At 42.7% G+C, this 20,213-nt stretch overlaps 1 protein-coding gene across 1 annotated transcript in view; it reads right to left on the bottom strand.

Annotated features, from left to right (window-relative positions):
* Positions 1 to 20,213, bottom strand: part of bcar1 (BCAR1 scaffold protein, Cas family member) — a 38,747-nt gene that overhangs the window by 2,407 nt on the left and 16,127 nt on the right. Inside the window, exons 2-6 of the mRNA XM_054620576.1 lie at positions 17,960 to 18,682; positions 7,012 to 7,161; positions 3,582 to 3,677; positions 3,114 to 3,491; positions 1,623 to 2,495 (exon numbers count right to left, since the gene is read on the bottom strand). Of these exons, the coding sequence (XP_054476551.1) occupies positions 1,623 to 2,495; positions 3,114 to 3,491; positions 3,582 to 3,677; positions 7,012 to 7,161; positions 17,960 to 18,682 (2,220 nt within the window). The remainder of the gene's footprint in view (positions 1 to 1,622; positions 2,496 to 3,113; positions 3,492 to 3,581; positions 3,678 to 7,011; positions 7,162 to 17,959; positions 18,683 to 20,213) is intronic.

Raw genomic sequence — 20,213 nt, 5'->3', positions numbered from 1 at the left:
AAAGCAACAGCTATGTACAAAGTGTACAGTGGGTACGGAAAGTATTCAGACCCCTTTAAGAAATTTTCGCATTAATATACACTCAGCAACCCATCTCGACAGAAAAAAACAGAAATGTAGAAATTTTTGCAAATTTATTAAAAAAGAAAAACTGAAATATCACATGGTCATAAGTATTCAGACCCTTTGCTGTGACACTCATATTTAACTCACATGCTGTCCATTTCTTCTGATCCTCCTTGAGATGGTTCTACTCCTTCATTGGAGTCCAGCTGTGTTTAATTAAACTGATTGGACTTGATTAGGAAAGGCACACACCTGTCTATATAAGACCTTACAGCTCACAGTGCATGTCAGAACAAATGAGAATCATGAGGTCGAAGGAACTGCCCAAGGAGCTCAGAGACAGAATTGTGGCAAGGCACAGATCTGGCCAAGGTTACAAAAGAATTTCTGCAGCACTCAAGGTTCCTAAGAGCACAGTGGCCTCCATAATCCTTAAATGGAAGAAGTATGGGATGACCAGAACTCTTCCTAGACCTGGCCGTCCAGCCAAACTGAGCAATCGTGGGAGAAGAGCCTTGGTGAGAGAGGTAAAGAAGAACCCAAAGATCACTGTGGCTGAGAGATGCAGTAGGGAGATGGGAGAAAGTTCCACAAAGTCAACTATCACTGCAGCCCTCCACCAGTCGGGGCTTTATGGCAGAGTGGCCCGACGGAAGCCTCTCCTCAGTGCAAGACATATGAAAGCCCGCATAGAGTTTGCCAAAAAACACATGGAGGACTCCCAAACTATGAGAAATAAGATTCTCTGGTCTGATGAGACCAAGATTGAACTTTTTGGCGTTAATTCTAAGCGGTATGTGTGGAGAAAACCAGGCACTGCTCATCACCTGCCCAATACAATCCCAACAGTGAAACATGGTGGTGGCAGCATCATGCTATGGGGGTGTTTTTCAGCTGCAGGGACAGGACGACTGGTTGCAATTGAAGGAAAGATGAATGCGGCCAAGTACAGAGATATCCTGGAAGAAAACCTCCTCCAGAGTGCTCAGGACCTCAGACTGGGCCGAAGGTTCACCTTCCAACAAGACAATGACCCGAAGCACACAGCTAAAATAACAAAGGAGTGGCTTCGGAACAAGTCTGTGACCATTCTTGACTGGCCCAGCCAGAGCCCTGACCTAAACCCAATTGAGCATCTCTGGAGAGACCTGAAAATGGCTGTCCACCAACGTTCACCATCCAACCTGACAGAACTGGAGAGGATCTGCAAGGAAGAATGGCAGAGGATCCCCAAATCCAGGTGTGAGAAACTTGTTGCATCATTCCCAAGAAGACTCATGGCTGTACTAGCTCAAAAGGGTGCTTCTACTCAATACTGAGCAAAGGGTCTGAATACTTATGACCATGTGATATTTCAGTTTTTCTTTTTTAATAAATTTGCAAAAATTTCTACATTTCTGTTTTTTTCTGTCAAGATGGGTTGCTGAGTGTACATTAATGCGAAAAAAAATGAACTTTTTCGATTTTAGCAAATGGCTGCAATGAAACAAAGGGTGAAAAATTTAAAGGGGTCTGAATACTTTCCGTACCCACTGTATATACTTGTGTGTGTGTACCTGTAAATGTACGTAGTCGTAGTCCTCCATCCAGCCTTCCTCTGTGGTCTCATACGGCCTGTCCGAACCTTCCTCTTCCTCTGCAGCTGTAAACTTTGGTGGAGAGGGGAGGGGCCGTGACTGAATGTGCACCCTCTCCCCTCCCTGATAGCTCCCACTTCCTGATCCCGTCATGTGACCGCCCATATCTCCCGGGATTGGAGGAAGAGGCAGCTGCTGCTGCTGCCGGGTGGTCCGTTTGAAGAGCAGCGAGGCGTTGCCATGGAGGAAGGAGGCGAGCTGCTTGGCGTCGTCGGGGATGCCTCGCGCCGTCATGATTAGCCGATCCAGGTCGTCCCCTCCCGGCGGCGGTGCCGCGAGCGCGGTGTGCGACCAGGAGACGGTGTCCAAGCTCTGACTGTGTCGGATCAAACTCTGGAAGACCTCCTCCATCTTCCCCACCTGACGGCCCAGCTTGGTCTGCAAGGATCGGTCCGTGGCCTGGCCGGAGTTTGCCACGGCGCCCCGGGCAAATTCCAGGAAGTCCCGCACGGTGGAGCGTACCCGGTCAGCGGCTTGATGTATGGCAGGGAGGTTCCCTTCTAGGTGGGCGGGGCTTCTCCAGTTACCCGTGATGAAGGACATCATGAGGGAAACGCTGGACTCGACAGCCTGCTGGAGGCGGGACAGACGCTCCATGGCCTGCTCCAGGTCTAAGATGAGGGGTTTCCCAGAAACGGAGCCAGAGGCAGGAAGTGAGGAGGTGTCGCGGACGGGGACCATGTCCAAGGATGAAGCGGAGTGGTTGCTCCGTGTGCTTCCTGTGCTGGAGGCGGACAGCCGCTTGAAGGACAAGGCGATCTCCTCACTGGTGGACTGGGCGTCACGCACAACCTGGAAAACAAGGTAGCAAAGTAAGCTAAGCTAGCAGTTGTCTGTGTACAAGCTAGCAGTGTTCATTTCATCAGAACATCTATGATGTCAGGTATTGGTTGAAATGTCCAGAACAAAAACAAGACAGATTTAAATTGAATATGCATTAAATAAGTGATGATGCATGAAGACACACAAAATTATGTTAAATTATTTTTCAAGTAAACAATGACCACTAAGAGTAACTCATTATAACAATATAATGCATTACAATAGTGATTATAATGCATTATAAAAAGACAATAATGTATTAAGACAAAAGCTATTATAAAACACTGTCATCATTTAAAAATAGATGTCACTGCGAGTGACCAGAAATGATGATACTTGACCTTATATTAAGCATTTAGATCGTCTGAGAGTGCTTATAACTGTAATTAACCTGTGCTTTAAGCAGATTATTACACACTAACATAATGTTTATAATGCATTGTAGACATGGGTGATATAGAGAGTGTTACATCAAAACTAAAAGAAGATGTGGAAGGCGGAAGAATTAGATTAATGTCTTATTCAGTGAAAGTTGACTAAACACAACAAAGGTGGCTTTCTAAAATGTGGGACCGTCCCTTTAAATACCTGTGGTGGGACATCGTAGATATTGTGGTCTCCCCTCTCTCCTTTCTCCTCTCGCTCCCGGGGGAAGTCGTAGACGTCCTGGGCGGCGTGGCCTCCAGTCCGTAGGCTGGCGGGGATGTCGTAGATCTCCTGTGGGGGCTGGCCGACTCCGCCCCTGTCACCGCGGTAACGCTTGTCGGTCAGGATGGGGGGCGGGACGTCGTACACGTCCTCAGGTATCGGCGGCTCGTCGTCGTCCTCGTTGCTATGGGAGTAATGACCCGGGAGGGCGGGGACCGGCTTGAGTTTGGCAAAGTGGGGCGGCACGTCGTAGGTCTCCTCTCTGATTGGCTGAGAGTCCGGGACGTCTTTGCTGACGGATGGGGGGAAGTCATAGACCTGAGGAGAGAGACATTCAAATATTATAAGAAATATGAAACTTGACAGTAAGGATACAGCATATATGTATTTATGTACAGACAGCCCTACCATCTGCTGTGTGTTCTTGTCCGAGCTCGCTGGAGTGTCATATATATCCTGACCACTAGAGGGCCCCTTCATCACCATGGGAGGAGTGTCATACACCTGAACACAACACATAGAGACAGGCGTAAATAACATGCTGTTACACACATCATACAGCTGCTTCATAATCATATGTATGAAGTATGAAGGGAAAGCAGTGGGGACAATATGGCCGGCAGTTGATAACAATAATTCCTGGTGATACAATTAACCAAACTAATGCAACCTGGACTGACATAAAATAGATCAAACAATTAAATGAATTGAAGTTCAAGGCAAGAAAAAATATTACAAAAAAAAATACTGCAGTAACTGCTCAACATTACACTACTGGATAATAGACGAGATGGGAGATGTAAAATGACCGCGGTTGTTGGCACCAGATGTGCCGATCATTTCATAACGACATATCAATGCATGCTTTCTTGGTATTTCTCTACACTGAGAGTATGTGGGGGAGGTCTTTTAAGGGGACATTTACACAAATGCAATATCACATTCTTTTAGAAATTGAAAAAGCTGACTCTCAGTTGGAGTTTGCATATGAGAGGTTCTGCAATCACAAACTGCAAGCAGGAATATTTAAAGATGCTTTAAAAGGTCCTTTAGGTTCCTTAAAACCACCTGAGTGTCATTTGAATGCAACAGAGTGTAATAAAGGGTTCACAAGGAGTACATTATTCTATTGGAGTCATAAAACCAGGTTTTAAATGGTTGAATGCATTACATCTACTGCCTTTGTCTAGGGAGAGGAAGAGCTGAGCAGTGGGGATGAAGAGGTGAAGAGAAGAGGACAACCAGGGCGACAAAAAAAGAGGAAAAGAAGGAAACAAAGGTACGGGGAGAGGACGGAAAGAGAAAGAATAAATAAAGGAGGGGAAAAGCATGACGGGAAGGGACAGAGGGAGGAGGGGAGGAAAGAAAAAAAAGGGGAACAGGAAAGGGGGAAGACGGGGAAAAAACAGGTCAATAAAAAGAAGGGAAGAGGAGGAAAGGGTTTTCATGGAAAAAAGAAAGACCGAGAGGAGAGGAGGAAAAAGGGGGTGAGGAAAGGGGGCAAAGAGCCCAGGAATGTGAACCGGTGTGGTTTTGGTCACATGACCAGCCTGTAGAGGAAATGTCCATCTATTAACACTCGCTCCCTCAATCCTTCCTGTCCTTCAGTCAAGTCCAATATTCAGCCACCACTCTGTGTCTCTCACACCTACTGGGATGACTTCCTGCCTCTGACGTCTGACACACACACACGCACACGCACACACACACACACACACACACACACACGCACACGCACACACACATAATTATAGCTAAATCTATAGAAAATGAACAAATTATCAGTCAAATTAATCTTTAAATTTGTTTATTGTGAGTTTTTTTTGTCTTTTTGGCAAATTATTTACACTTGAAATAAAATTGTAGGGAGCTGGAGACAGAGTTTGTCACAATAACTGTATATTAGGGATGTTAGGAGAACCAATACTTGGGAACTCAGTACCATCCAAAATTCTGAAAACATGTCAACACACGTTTTTCCTTAGCGTTATAGGTAAATTGTAACGTTGACAGAGGTCGCTTTGAGTTTCATTATGGTGCATTCAAGCTCTATTCAGTAACACTGAGGTGAAAGTAAATTATAACATTATTGTGATGTGTTCAAATGTTACAGAAGTGTTTGTCAGGAAACGTGAATATATCCGGCTGTTTTAAGGAGATGTGTTTGTCGGCAACATAAAATAGATATTAGAGAGGGAATTATGAGCTACGTAGCTTCCTACCATTAGCTCTAAGTTGACAATCTTTTTACGTGTGATATCAGATTGGGTGTTAGGAATCATGGAACTTAACTGGCATTGGTATCGACGGCTGCATTTCTTGTATGGTAACATCCCTACTGTATATGTAAAGTGGTAAAGCTCTGGATTATTGGAACAATGAGAGACAGAAACATCAAACTGTACTTCTCTGTGCCATTACATTCATTGTATCTCACACTATCATCTGGTATTTACCTATCAATGTATAGTTTAATTAAGATGAATCATTTGATCTATAAAAGGTCCATTTCAGTCTCTCAAAGTCCACGCTGATGTTTTTTAATCTACATATTTCAGAGGCTGAGAAGAACAATTTCAACTATTTTTGCATGAAAATTACTTACAATAATTGATTATCAACGTAGTTGGTAATTTTTTTTTCCGTCTAATTGATTAATCGTTGCGGCTCCACTAATTTGAATTTGAATGAAAAAGTGAGATAGAGAGAGAGATGGTGTGATCTCATACAGCTCTCTGTCCCTGCAGCGTACATATGCTCTGTGGGATTACGTGTAATGGTCAGAGTCATCTCCCACAGCAGACATGTTTGATGAAGTGCCTGGTGTTGTGCTGCGTTCATTCTTCACCTTTCAGATTGCCTACTTCAAAAAAAGAAAAGCCCCCACAGCTACATCTTTTATAACAGCTACACATCTTCCTCCCGCTCTTTCTCCTCGCCTTCCCATCCTTCATTTCTGCTCATCGTTCATTGTCATCTTGTTTTCCTGCGCTCCTCCTCTTCGCCTCCTTCCTTTCCTACAGCTCATTTCTCCTCCTCCTCCTCCTCCTCTTCGCCTCCTTCCTCTCCTACAGCTCATTTCTCCTCCTCTTCCTCCTCCTGTGACTCCATTTTTTTGCTGTGGTTGTATGTGAGCAACCTTTCTCTTTTGGCTCGTCAGCATCAAGACTCCGTACAGTTTGCCCCAGTGTGTGTGACTGTGTGAGTGTGTGAGTGTGTGTGGGTAAGTGTGTGTGTGTGCGTGTGTGCGCAAGTTCCTGCCTATTAAGCAAAAAACATTGTGAACAGTATGTGTGGAATTACTCAGGAATAAACTGACCTATGTGTGTGTAAATGTAAAGGCGTTAAACACACACACACACACACACACACACACACACACACACACACACACACACACACACACACACACACACACACACACACACACAGTGGCATATCTAGCCTGCCTTTTGGTTATGAATGACCTTCACTAAAGATAGATCTAGTATTTAAAGAAGGAGCGGTTGAATATTACATGAAAACATTTGCATATTGAAAAAATGTTGTAGAAACAAACCAAAAAAAAGTGAAAAAGCAACAATGATCCAATATTTCTATGCAAACCAATCAAACGGTCTCATTAGTATCATGTGAGGTCTTTATATGGTATATATGATCATACAATAGAAACTGAATATATCCATCATGTCAGATGGATGCACTGACTGGAACACATCCAGTCCCCACACACACACACACACACACACACACACACACACACACACACACACACACACACACACACACACACACACACACACACACACACACACACACACACACACAGTGGGCCCACCTGTGTGTTGTACTGCTGGCGGGTGGGCGGTACATCATAGATGTCATGCTGGGTCGGAGGCTGGTGTCTGGGTGGGATGTCGTATTCGTCTTGATCCGGTTTGACTGTGTCGTACACATACACCTGTCCGACCCGAGTAGGGACCACCACCTGGAGACAGAGACACAGAGAGTGGAGAGGCAGGTCAGCGTCGTCAACAACAACAACAACATGAAGACATTATGTATCGCCACACTACAAACATCCGTCTGAAGGTCGGATGATGGATATCAACCCTACGAGGGATATGTGTTATTCATATCAACAGATCTATCTATTGGCAGAACTCATCACGGCACACACAAAGATCAAACTCCCCTTTATGTGACTATGGCAACCTGTAAGGGTCACAATGCACATCCAAGTCAGGACAGTGTCTCTCATCAGACTTTAAACTTACAACACAAAAAGAGTTCTTAACCTCTGAATAAGAATTTAGTGCTTCATCACGCTGAAATGAGCAGAGACTGAAGGTTGTTCAGTCTCATGGGCAGTAAAAACAGAGCAGGGGGTCTGTCTCAGTCGTCGTGGGAACAGGGTCTGCCCCATTGTGTGCCTGTTCAAACTGTGTATTATATGGTTTGAGTGTAGAGTCAACCAGCCAACCTGGGAAACCACAACAGCTGTGTTTTACAACACACACAACAAAAGAAGCTGTCAACTAGTATCCCATCATCCCCTTCATCCTCTCTTCTCATCTTCCCCTGTCATTTCCAATTCCTGGTTCAACCAACTATGACCAGCACCCACTGCAAGACAGAAAGCTAAACAGTAACCAAACCCTACACTTATTAGCTAGCATGCTAATCTCAAAATGACTCGGTCCATCACTATTCCCTACATGTTAAACACAACTTAAAAGTGAACGCGGAAGTGAAATACATTTCACACTGAGAGTTTCTGACTATTCTGAGTAAATATAGAGCACTAGTAGCAAAACAGGAGTAGTGGCAGACATATTCATTATTTAAATGCTAATGCTAATTGCTCCTACACTACAGTTGAATGGGTTAAAATACTTAACTAATAGATATCACCATGAAACGTCAAGATTGATTACCTACATTTATATATATTTTTTTTGTATAACAAGTTTTCTGAAATGGTATGTTTAATAATGCAAATGAGGTATTATCTTATCCTATATGCAATCATTTGCATACCTTTCCAGAGCGGATATGCAAACATTGGATAAAACCATGTTCTAAATTCTTGTTTCATTTGTTGATTTATATATACATATATGTATATATATGTGTAAAAGCTTTTTATACAGAGGGAATTTTGAATATATCTTTTTATCACTTCATATATCAGAAATGGATTAACGAATAAAAAGTTGTGTAAATCAGGCACATAATAACATATGAACAAACCCCTCAGTAAAAACCTTCAGAGTATAGATAGGAATGAAACTGTAGAGTCTGTTGTATTTAAGAGCTGATTTCTGGATCAGAGTCTGAGAGAAAAATCATTTAAGGAAAACGGACTTTAAAGATTTAAAATTACAAACATTTTGAAGACACTACAGGTGAATATAATAAAACAAACAACTAGTAGATATCACCATGAAACCTTACCAGTTGATTATTTACAGTAAGAGTTTGTTTGTGAAATGTCATCCTAAAATGCAAATGAGGCATTATTTAATGGTATTTTTTAATGAATTTAGGAGAAATCTACACATGCAGGTCAGTTACTGTCGGCTTAATATGTCCATATCTGACCCGCGCACAGAGAGATGAAACTGACTAATCTTCTTATCTGACTCTGGATGAAGGGAACAAGATCATCTTCCTGCAAATTGGATACATGTCTCTTCAGAAAAACTAAACCACAACTTGCAGCATGCTATAAATTCGGAGGGTACAGTATGTGGCACTGGTTCATACTATATATAATACTCCCCAAACAAAGTCAATTTCATCACAACATGCTACATAAATCTTAATGTATTACAAAATGTATATCACAATACAGTATTCCATTATGATCTAAATGTTTGATTCCAAATGCTCATCAGTATCAGACCTAACATCCCGTATCGCTCTGTCTGTGTTTGTGAGTGCAATCAGTGTTTAATCACACTCAGCTCCAGCTCTGATTAACGGAAGCTCTCTGATAATATTTGTTCAGCTCCCCAGCTGTCGGAGGTACGCCGAGTGTGAGACAGACGGAGACAAACGATAAAACCGTCCATTTGACAACCTGTCTGTGCTAATCTGTCCTCTGCCTCCTCACTCTCCCACCGCCTCATCACACATTCTCTCTAGTCTCTCTTACGCAGGGAGTGAAAGTAGAACATTTTTAGAGAAATCCTTTCACCACAAGTTGTATTAAGAATAAATTCCTAAAATATTGAGAAGCTTCATTTTTCTTTGTCTCACATTCTGTCTAATTCTCGCTCATGTAAAAATCCCTTCCCTCATTGTCAGAAAGCTTTCAACAGTATTGACGACACTTGGCTAAGTGCCAGATGTGTCCTACACACACACACACACACACGCGCGCGCGCACGCACGCGTCATCCCCAGCCCTGTGTCAGATTGATAACCTGTGTTATTGATCACCTGTCAGTATGCACCCTAGGGGGTGGACACACACTGCACGCAGACACTAAGTGATCGGTGTGTGTGTGTGTGTGTATAAAGTCTAGTAATAGTAATAGCCTGCGGAGCCTTTTAATCCCTTTAGATTGGAGTGATGGATCAATGGTCCCCACCAGAGAGACATCTTTGTTTGTGTGTGTGTGTTGCTACGGTGACGGTCACCACTGTTAAATAATGACATCATTTAAAAGCAGCATAAGTGTGTCCTGTCTGCTCTGTGTGTTTGTGCAATGACATGTTTCTCTGCTTTAACTACATTCAATTTCTCATCTCCATCATCAATAAATGGAGAAATACCAAAACACAGAAGAAAAAAAAGGTAATTTCTGTTTCGTCCTGAGATCAACTTTTCACACCTAATTCAAATGACTAGAAAGCAAAAAAAGGTCACAACTGGTGGATTGTTCCTGTTGAACCATTCCTTTATAATAAGCTAAAATATTGCTAACATGCTAATTTTTCTAGCTAGCCAATTTTACAACATTGTTTTAAGACCGATTTGTGCATTCAACATATTTATTTGTCTAATTTCCCCCCTTTGATGGCTTATGACGTCCAAAATGTAACTAAAATTTAGCAGTGAAGTTGCTGCACTTAACCCAACATGGGTCTTGAAGGGTTCTTTCATTTGTAGCTCTGTTCTGAGGGCCAATTGTCTACAACCATTTTCTATTTGTTTTTTGTTATTTTCAGGAAACATTCATCTTATAGATTGCTTTCCTGCTCGTAGACACTTTCCAAGGACTCTCCTCCCTTTCACAATTTCTTTGACCTCCTCTTTGTGTCATTCAATGTGCACCCATATGAACTTGTAGCTTTGGAACAGAGAGTCTTGACCCCCCCCCCACACACACACAGCACTCTGCAGGAAGGGATGACAGCCAGCACACAGCTGCATCAAGTCCCCCGTACATCCCGTGTGTCATGGCAGAGCTGTGGCCCCGAGGACGGCTGTATACTTTCAGATTTACTGACCTACATTCCCAGTAAAGGAAATTCTCTGTGTCGTGTTCTCAGAATATTTCAGTGGCCTCATAAAAAGCTGCAGCTCCTCTGACCTACCAACAATAAAAATGCCTTCACACGCGTTTATCTATGAAGATTCCATCGCAATGTGTGGCGCAAGATGGGACGCTCACGCTTTTGTGCGATTACGTCAAGCAGAAGTCATTGTTCAACAGATGACTTTGCTCCCAGCGATGTCCCTCACCTCCTTCCCAGCAGCACCCTCTCTTCCTCTCCTTTTTTTCCTTTCTCTTGCTTTATGCCCAATAGAAGAAAAGGACAGATGAAGATAAACCAGAGCGTGGGCGTGGCTCTATAAACAAAAAGCAGGATGAAATATCCCCCGTGGTATCTGCTGGTAAATACAGCACATTCTCAAAATGCAGCCCGATTACAGCCCTAAAATGACCGCTGTAACCACACGGAGAAAAGAAAAAAATAGACGTTCTATACGTGCAGCTGCAGCAGAGAAAAAATAAATCTTTACAGCGCAGATGTGAAGTTGAAAGAGAAAATAGGGTAAAAATAGAGAGAGGCCTAATTACAGTAGGAGGGTTGGGTGGTTTGTCTCAACTGGTGGACATGGCTGCTTCAGATCCTGATCCAAACTGTGCTCTCACTCTGCTGTCTGTTTTGTTTCTGCCTGTTTTAAGGCACTACAGGCAAAAACATGTTTTTTAATTTACTGGGCAATTTTGGGGAGATTTTAGGCTATTTAGCCTCCATAGTACGTCTTCTTTCAGACTAGTGGAAAGAATACTACTAAAATACACATTTAGGCGTCTGTTTTACTACTTTGTCTAAATGACTCTATAGATTTCTCCTGAACACATCCAAAAGTTACCGTTAGATAATGCCTCATATCCATATTTAAACATACCATTTTAGAAAACCCATAACACAAACTATAAATACTGCCTCGCAGTTGAATGCCTCCTACATACATGCGTAAAAAAGACACACACACATAATGTATATACCTCATTTAAAAAATACACGCATAGATATCGTCTATGCATACAAATGTATACATTACAGCTGTCTGTATGTACGAATATCTACAGTATGGGCAAAGGAAGATAATGTTCGCATACATTAAGCATACACATACTGCCATGTATGCATGTATACACACTACCGTATCATGCACTTAATGTAAAGGAATGCTATTATAATGCAAGTTTGCATTGCAATTTTTTTAATAAGATTTTTATCTGATGTGTCTTGCTTGAACACAATCACCCCTAATCTGTTCTCCTCACATTTTATTTTCAATTAGGATTTCGGTTTCCAACGATTATGAAAACATGATGATCAAAATTATTGTCCCGCATTCCATTTTGCGCAACAATGTCCTGTGCTGTGAATCCAGCACACACCTTTCTTTAACAGCGGCGCCGTATTTCCTCTGTGTTGTCGTAAACAGTGACCACTGACAGTACTATGGTAAATGGTAGATGCTAAATGGGCTTGTACTGTATGTTAGGACGACCCGCTCTTCCACTGAGTCACAGTCGACCCTCATATAGCTCCATCACGGTTACTGCAACATTCATACTTCATGTTACTTCTGTTTAGGGGAACAATGTTGATCCTGATCACAAACCTCCAAGACAAAGGCATAAAAAAAAGAAAAGGATGAATGAATGCGAGAGGGTTGGAGCCACAGCCTGTGAATACCATGACAGCTATGTGGAGCATGTGGCAACAAACACACACACCAGGCACCAAGAGGCAGTGCAGGGGTCTTAACAGATTAGTGCAGAGTGGGGGGGCATGTCTCCAAGAGAGAACCAACACTCTACCCCCCGCTGAACTGGATTCCAACACCACATGGCGTGACCGGTGTGTGTATGTGTGTTCTGTCCATGTGTGCGTGCTCAGACTGGCTGGCTGGCAAATCTGGCAAAATCCAGATGGACCGACTAACCTCGAGGTTAGAGGACTATGGTGATGAAAAAAAATGTCATCATATCATGCATCATATTAGGGGACCATTGAGTCGACATCATCATAATGTTTGCGTGTTGGTCATTTCCATAAATTTGTTGTGATGGTGGGAAAACTTTCTCTACAGTAATGCAGGTACCATGTAGGCTGAGACTAATGGCTAATAAGCTTACCCTGGATAAGCAGAAGATAAAGGATGGATTGATATATAATAAAGTAATAACATAATAATATAATTCTGTTTTTCTCGAGAAACTTGAATAAATCCAGTTGTTTGAAGGAGATGTTTTTCACAGTAATATGAAATAGATATTAGAGAGGAAATAATGACATATTAAACTTTCTAACATTAGCTCTAAGCCACTCATTATACATCATTGAAACCACTAATTTAAAGCAAATATCTAAATGAAAATACAATCAATGATAATAAATTAGCAAAGACAGTATGCTAACAGTGCCATCAAACTTTTCAGACGAAACGCAGAAACACTTCCATTGCATCCTTAACATTGTTCATTTCTATTTATTTTTTTACTGTGGCATCGAATTGGGAATCAAGAATCGCGGAATTTTCATCCTTATATCCACTACAAAATTTTTGGTGGCGTAGTAAAACATTTTTTTGGATATAATATACATATAAATATATATTACATATAAATGAACCCTTTTAAACAGCATCTGTGAAACCAGGTTTTGGAAGTAGACTATTTATTTGGTTAGCATAAAGCACATTTCTTTCTTTAATCTTAACACAGTAGGTTTAAAATAGACACGTTGTGGTGTAGGTGTTGCTTTTTATTCACACAGAACTAAAGAAGAAATGGACAAAAGCAACGAGACAGGATAAGAAAAACAAAAAATTATTTCAGTTTTATGTGTGTGTGAGTGTGAGTGTGTGTGAGCACGCTCATATCTGCAGATATGTGTGGGAGTGTGTCAGACAGCCGCGTTGACTTCATTAGTCTCCAGTTAATCTCTCAGCATGTGGTGGAGCCTCACAAACTGCAAAACACACACACGCAAATTATTTATCTAACAAATTCCACTTTGACTTGCATTAAAATATTCATCGTCTTGTTTGGATTATTCATATTTCTGTTTCGGTAGGCAGCATTAAATGTGTTCCATAATGCAGTGCATTGAAAATGTAATTTTGTGGAATAAATGACAGCTGCTTTGGAAGAGATCCTAAAGAGATGTTCTACACTCGATAAATAGGTTCAGTTTGTGTGTTAGAGGTTGGAATCATTTTAGTATATATTAATTCTAACATTTACTTTATAATTTAAGAACCAGAGTTTAAAATAACTAACGTATTTGAATTATAAATAACTCAGAGAGAGATATGTGTGTATTGTAGCAATACAACCTTCAAAGATCACTGTAATAAATGTGCTACCTTAATCATCATGTCATGTCATCATATCAGTTTAATATATACAAACACTGTGAAAGTGCCAATTTGAAGTTTCAGTTATCACACTGATGGTGTTCAGCTGTTCATGTTTGTGTGTGTGTGTGTGTGTTTGTTAAGCTGGGAGACACGTGGCTGCTGACACACCCTACTAGCACATCAATGCCTTTGATGACAGCTGACACTACTGCTTGACCTCCTGACACGCACACACACACACACACACACACACACACACACACACACACACACACACACACACACACACACACACACACACACACACACACACACACACACACACACACACACACACATATATTGATACATTGGTGCTGTTGACACATTTCGGATAAGAAACCAATCTTCCGTGTCTCCAGCTCTACTTCTCTTTTGCATCCCTTTAAACGTTTATTATTAAATTCACTTTATTTATTTTATTCAACCTTTTCCATCGACCAAGAATCAGTGGACAACTGTATAAAGACGAGGAGGTAATTCCAACCAGAGACGAGTTAACCATCTCCCCTCACATACAAGCAGCTTTTATCACATGACCACCGTCCACCTTTAGGTCATGTGATGATGATTGAGCAAACTCAATACGTAGATGAAGACCATTGGAAAAACGAGCGCAAGATTTAAGAAATTTTGGGACTCCCGTTAAAGCCCTTCTCCCAAATAGATCACGCTGAACAACCAACGTGGCTATTGTTAGCACCTCATAGCAGTTAAGCTAGCAGCTTGTGGACTGAGAGCACGGGCACAGTGCGATCAGAGAGACGGGTAAGAAGGTGGATCGGGCCCATAAGAAATGATTGGAAGGGCTTATCACAGAGTTTTCAGAGTTTTTCCTTTTTTGACGTCAGAGAATTTGATTTATGGATTGCTGTCGTAATTAATATTTTAACAAATACAACAAAATAGGTTCCTGTAATAAATGACCTACCCTTAATTTAACTAAAGGGAGCAAAATGCTAATCCATTTGCATGACTCAAAAACATTATCTGTCCGCCTGAACGTCAGACGGAGGTGGATGCTGCCGCTTTCATCACTCTTCAATTACTGCGTCATCTGGGTGGATGAGTGCACGAGTGGATGAAAGAGAGAGTGTGTGAGAGCGGAGTCGTCCCTCAGCAGGTGTCCCTTATCTCTTAATGACTAACCAGTGGGAGTGGAGTGTGTGTCGTTGTAGTTGAGTCTGTGTGTTTGTACGAAGGGGGGGTGGGGAGGTAAGTGAGCATAAGAGCAACTCACTACAATGAAGGGCATCGGCGAGGTAAACACACAAAGCATGTGACGCACACAGACAAGCACACACAGCTTGCTTTGGCACTGACAATAGAAGGTCCAGCACTAAATACATCTGTGACTGCTCAGTCCTCTGTCTGTTCCTTCCTACTTAACCCTGACCTTGATGGAAAACATCAAGTAAGAGCTTTTAAATGTATCCGCATATACACACATACTGGTCTCTTTTAGGCCTATTCCAAAATTGATATTTGAGGCATAAAATAAATCCCATAATAACATGTGAAAGCAAGTTCTGACTTCCAAACCCCCGTGGCCCTTCCAATAATATCCAACCTCTGCAGACAGCACCAGGAGACATGCAGTGGTATAGTGGCTGCTAAAGGCTGTATTTTCTAGAGAAACTAAACTATGTAATTTATACATACAATAAACAAGTGTGTTTCACAAGGTAACATTTAGTCACTTTTAATCCAACGTTGAAAAAATTTGGACCCTGCTCCGTCAAACATGTACAGCAATTTTTTGTACATGTTTTTTACTAGAATAGTTTCAATTTCAATGAGATACATGCTAACCAAACTGACCTTTAGCTTGTGAAAGGTGCTTGAAAACTTATTTCCAATTTCTAAAAGGGTTTATCCTCAAGGGAGCATGATCTCAGGACAGAGTGCAGGACTCCGGTGGGACCAGAGGAGGTGGATTCTGCGTTTAAAATCAATGATTCCTCGTGCTTAAAAGCAGTCAAAGTTGACAGCAAATGTTTCTCACTGATGTTAAATTATTTATGTTAAGATGTCGGCCATATTGTATTGTATCTGCCTACAGAGATTTAAGGGCCCCAGTTCCCCACTAACCCTTGATCCGCCCTGGGTATTGGAATCGGTCGAGGTGCTATTGTTTTATAAAGATTGTTCTACAGAAAGACAATATGGACGTACAGGAACCAGAGAGCCAAAGCAGGCTGTTAGATGAAGAGATGCAGACAGCGAGCTCCACCTCAAATGCATCATCCAAGTAAACAACGACTTTCACATCGCCCTGCCGTTCGATTCCGTCCGCGTTACGAGATCAAACTGCAGTCGCTCGCCGCACGCCTCAGCCTGCATATCCTTTATAAGACAACCAGGATCTCTTCCCACGCTCACCATGTAGCTTTTCTCTTAAAAAAAATAAAAATTAGAACATTGAAACACAAAGTAATTCATGACGCTGTCTAAGAGTAGTTGGGTAGAAACATCTTGTAGTAAGCGCTGGGCAACGTGGACACGATAACCTATTCCTACTGAACATATGATAAAGCGTCTCACTGGCTGTCGCATTTCACTTCCTGCATATGAATTTATCATGAAGCAGTTTAGAGACAGACACAGGGACATGGACCAGTTCACTTGTTAAGGAACAGGAGGAGCAGCTGGACAAGACATCACACACACCAACACACACAAACACGCACAACTCTTCGGCTCACGGCGGTGCTTACGCATTATGGCTCACTGCACCACAGCAAGCCTGGAGGGGCTTCCCCCAGAGTACACACACACACACACACACACACACACACACACACACACACACACACACACACACACACACACACACACACACACACACACACACACACACACACACACACACACACACACACACACACACACACACACACAGCCTGCCACCTGCTGGCACAATAAAGTGCTTACTCACCCAACCACAAGATCAGAGCTGAATTATTAACAATCTTATTATTTCACTGGTCCTCCTCCTCCGCACGCACGCACGCACACACACACACGCACACACAGCTTACCATTTATTCTGTCAGCGTTTTTCCCTCCTTTTGTCATCTGTGCTGTCTTTCTCTACCTCTACTGTCTCTCTCTCTCTCTCTCTCTCTCTCTCAGTATTCCTCTCTGTGTTTTCCGTCTCATCAGGTGGAACAGTTCAGCAGGTTTGTTTCGGCCCCTGCAGAGGCGTTGTGATGTGGAGCATGAAGACTTAAATCCATTAAGGTAAACGCCGCCATGGGAATCTAGCATTTCATTTTGTAGTTTTCAGCGGCGTGTCGGGAATTATTTAAATGCACGTTTCTTTTTTTCCCCCTCACCACCACTGAGGATGATGTAATAATCTCACCAGATGTCCTTATATTTTCAAGTTTCAGGCGTGCCAAATGCACGTGAACATCCAGCGAAATGCTTCAAGATGAGCATCGTATTTTTGACTTAAAAGCTGCAGTCGGTAACTTTAATAAAAAAAGTAACCCACTGCAGCTTTTAGCGGCGGAATTATTTGGTGATGAAACTGATGAGTAAACTTACTGGGAGGTTCACAGGAGACTAAGTAGGCTGAGCATCAGAGACCCAATAACCTTATCACACAGCACAAAGAACAACCTTGAGTTTTAGATTTGACCAAAAAAGTTGACGCACATACACCAGAAAACAGTGACAATAGCAGGAAGTCTGTCTGTTTGTGTGTGCATGATACAAAAACACCCACAGCTCAGGCGGGAACAATCAAACTAAATATTCTATTCTCATCTGTTGCTTCAAGATCTTTCATTTTTAAACTGGCATCAGTAATATATTCTGTCTCCTTCCTTAGAGAAACTGAGAACAGAACATTCATCCATCCCATAATGTTTCTCTACAGAATCACCTCCTCCTTCCTTACCTTGCCCAGTGGCTTGTTGCCGCTCTCCCAGTTCCTCTTATCGAGAGAGGGGGGCACCTGGTACACATCCTGCCCAACTCCGGTCCCTCCGGTTTGGGCCACTCCCTGGCCTGGCACTGGGCCAACAGAGGGGGGCACCTGGTAGATGTCCTGCCCAGGGAGCTGGTATTGTCTCTGGGCTAGAAGAGGGGCCTTGCTGGGGGGTCCTGGAGGGAGTCCGCCTGGGCCGGAAGGGATCTGGTAGAGACTTTGTGGACTTGGTTTGGGTCCGTGGGAGGGGGGCATCATGTAGATGGACTCAGGGTTTGGCTGGGCGGGGCTGGAGTAGGCCGGATGCATAGACGTGTACTGTGTCGAGTGGAGGGGCTTGATGGGATACCCAGAGGAGGAAGTAGCGATGGCGGCGGACCCCGAAGACGGTGTCGGTTTGGAGTAGGCGCTCAGAGGGGGGAGGGGCCGCTGCGCCTGGGAGGAGGGACAGGAAGCAGCCGACTCCGGCGTGGAAGGCCCGGCCTGTTGCTGCTGCTTGCTGTCGTACATGCCGACCAGTATCTTGAGGCGGTTGCCGGGGACGATGCCTTGGCGACCGTGGAGGGAGCAGAGCCACCAGCCATCCAGGCCCTGCGTGTCGCGCTCCAACACCGTCATGATGTCGCCTTTACGGAAGGACAGCTCGTCCGGAGACTCCGCCACATTATCGTACAGCGCCTTGGCCAGCACGTTCTGTAGAGGGGCAAACAGAGACATATATGAAATAGAATATACATACACAGTCCAATGTACTGATAAATGCAGTTGTGATAAAGCAAGGCAAAAAGGGAACATGTCCATTCCAGTCTGCACTGTTGGTCTTTTGTTGTGTTTTTGGTCCCTGTGCTGGTAGATCATATCGACACAGTCAGAACTTTAAATCAGGAAATACATTTAAATGTGTGTATGACAGTCCTGACCGTTGATGACACAGCAAATGACCAGTGAATGGGAACCATAAATCTGATGGTTTTCAAAGTTGTAATGTTTAAAACCTGCTTAGAGTAGGTAAAAAAAACAATATATCTCAGCCAAGTGCAGTAGAATGATGATTGCTCCACCAACACTTCCTCCAGACCACATTAGCATTTTCTGTCTCATATAACTTGAAAATATGTTGTTGAACCACAGGCTGTTTATATGACGTTTGTTGGCCGACGCTATTTTGTTTTTTGTCCATTGCCATCTTGGTTTTTCAGCCGTTGCCAAGTAGTTTATTTGCAACCAAGAAGTAACTGGAGAGGGTGGAGTTACGTATGACTAAACACTGAATTTTAGTCAACCAATAAGGTTACATGTAACTTTCATAGACTGAAAACACACTGTGAAAGGGTTAAAGTTGTAAGACGAAAACACAGCGACCTGTCACTATTCTTTAAAACCACAATATATACTGCAACCATTCATTATAAGAGTTTTTAAACTCTTTAAAATGAATGTACTGCAGCATTTTGTGCAGGAGATGATGCAAACGTCTATATATCACTCACTAAAATAGGTTGTTTGCAATTTCCTTCTAAAATGACACATTTTCTGATCTGTTCCACTGTTTAAAGTCTGGTCAGGTTTAGGCACAAAAACAACTCGCTCAGGGTTTAAGAACCATTGTGGTCATGGTTAAAGGAAACCAACGCTGGCTGTTGATAGAAAATAGGATGTAAACCGTCATAGTCACATGCTTTGTTTGTCTCAGAGGTAAGATTTAACACTTGTTTTTCAGGCACCTTCCTGCAGCTGCCTCACCGCCGTCAACTATTTGGTTCTAAGATACTGAGTTTGGTATGGCAACCCAGTGGATGATAAACGCTCTTCTGCTGAGCCACGCAGAGAATGAGTGTCTGTGAGTAAAAAATGAAAAAAATCCCAGCCACATCTGTGCACATAATTAGGGCGGCAGCCATATTTGGATTAATTTTTTTCACAAATGACATGCTGTAATATGTGATCACATGCAGCTAAAGAGAGGGGCAAAGTACAAGGACGCTTGGACGGAGATCACCGTTTGATCACGGATAACGTTTGGGGTTGACAAGCCGAATGTAAAAACCGTGAATGTAGTTAATAGTTCAGATAAATGAGTGTGTTTCATATTCTAACAGCCACAGAACACTCATACTAGAAGTTTCAACTTCCACATGATTGGGGCGGTAAAAATGAACGATAGGAGCAGAAAAGAGTATCACCACACTGACCCACACCACACACACACACACACACACACACA

This window comes from Anoplopoma fimbria, chromosome 19 (assembly GCF_027596085.1).
Source record: "Anoplopoma fimbria isolate UVic2021 breed Golden Eagle Sablefish chromosome 19, Afim_UVic_2022, whole genome shotgun sequence".
Classification (NCBI taxonomy): domain Eukaryota; kingdom Metazoa; phylum Chordata; class Actinopteri; order Perciformes; family Anoplopomatidae; genus Anoplopoma; species Anoplopoma fimbria.
The sequence above is the reverse complement of the archived record's forward strand: the minus strand, read 5'-3'. Positions and strand labels throughout refer to the sequence as shown.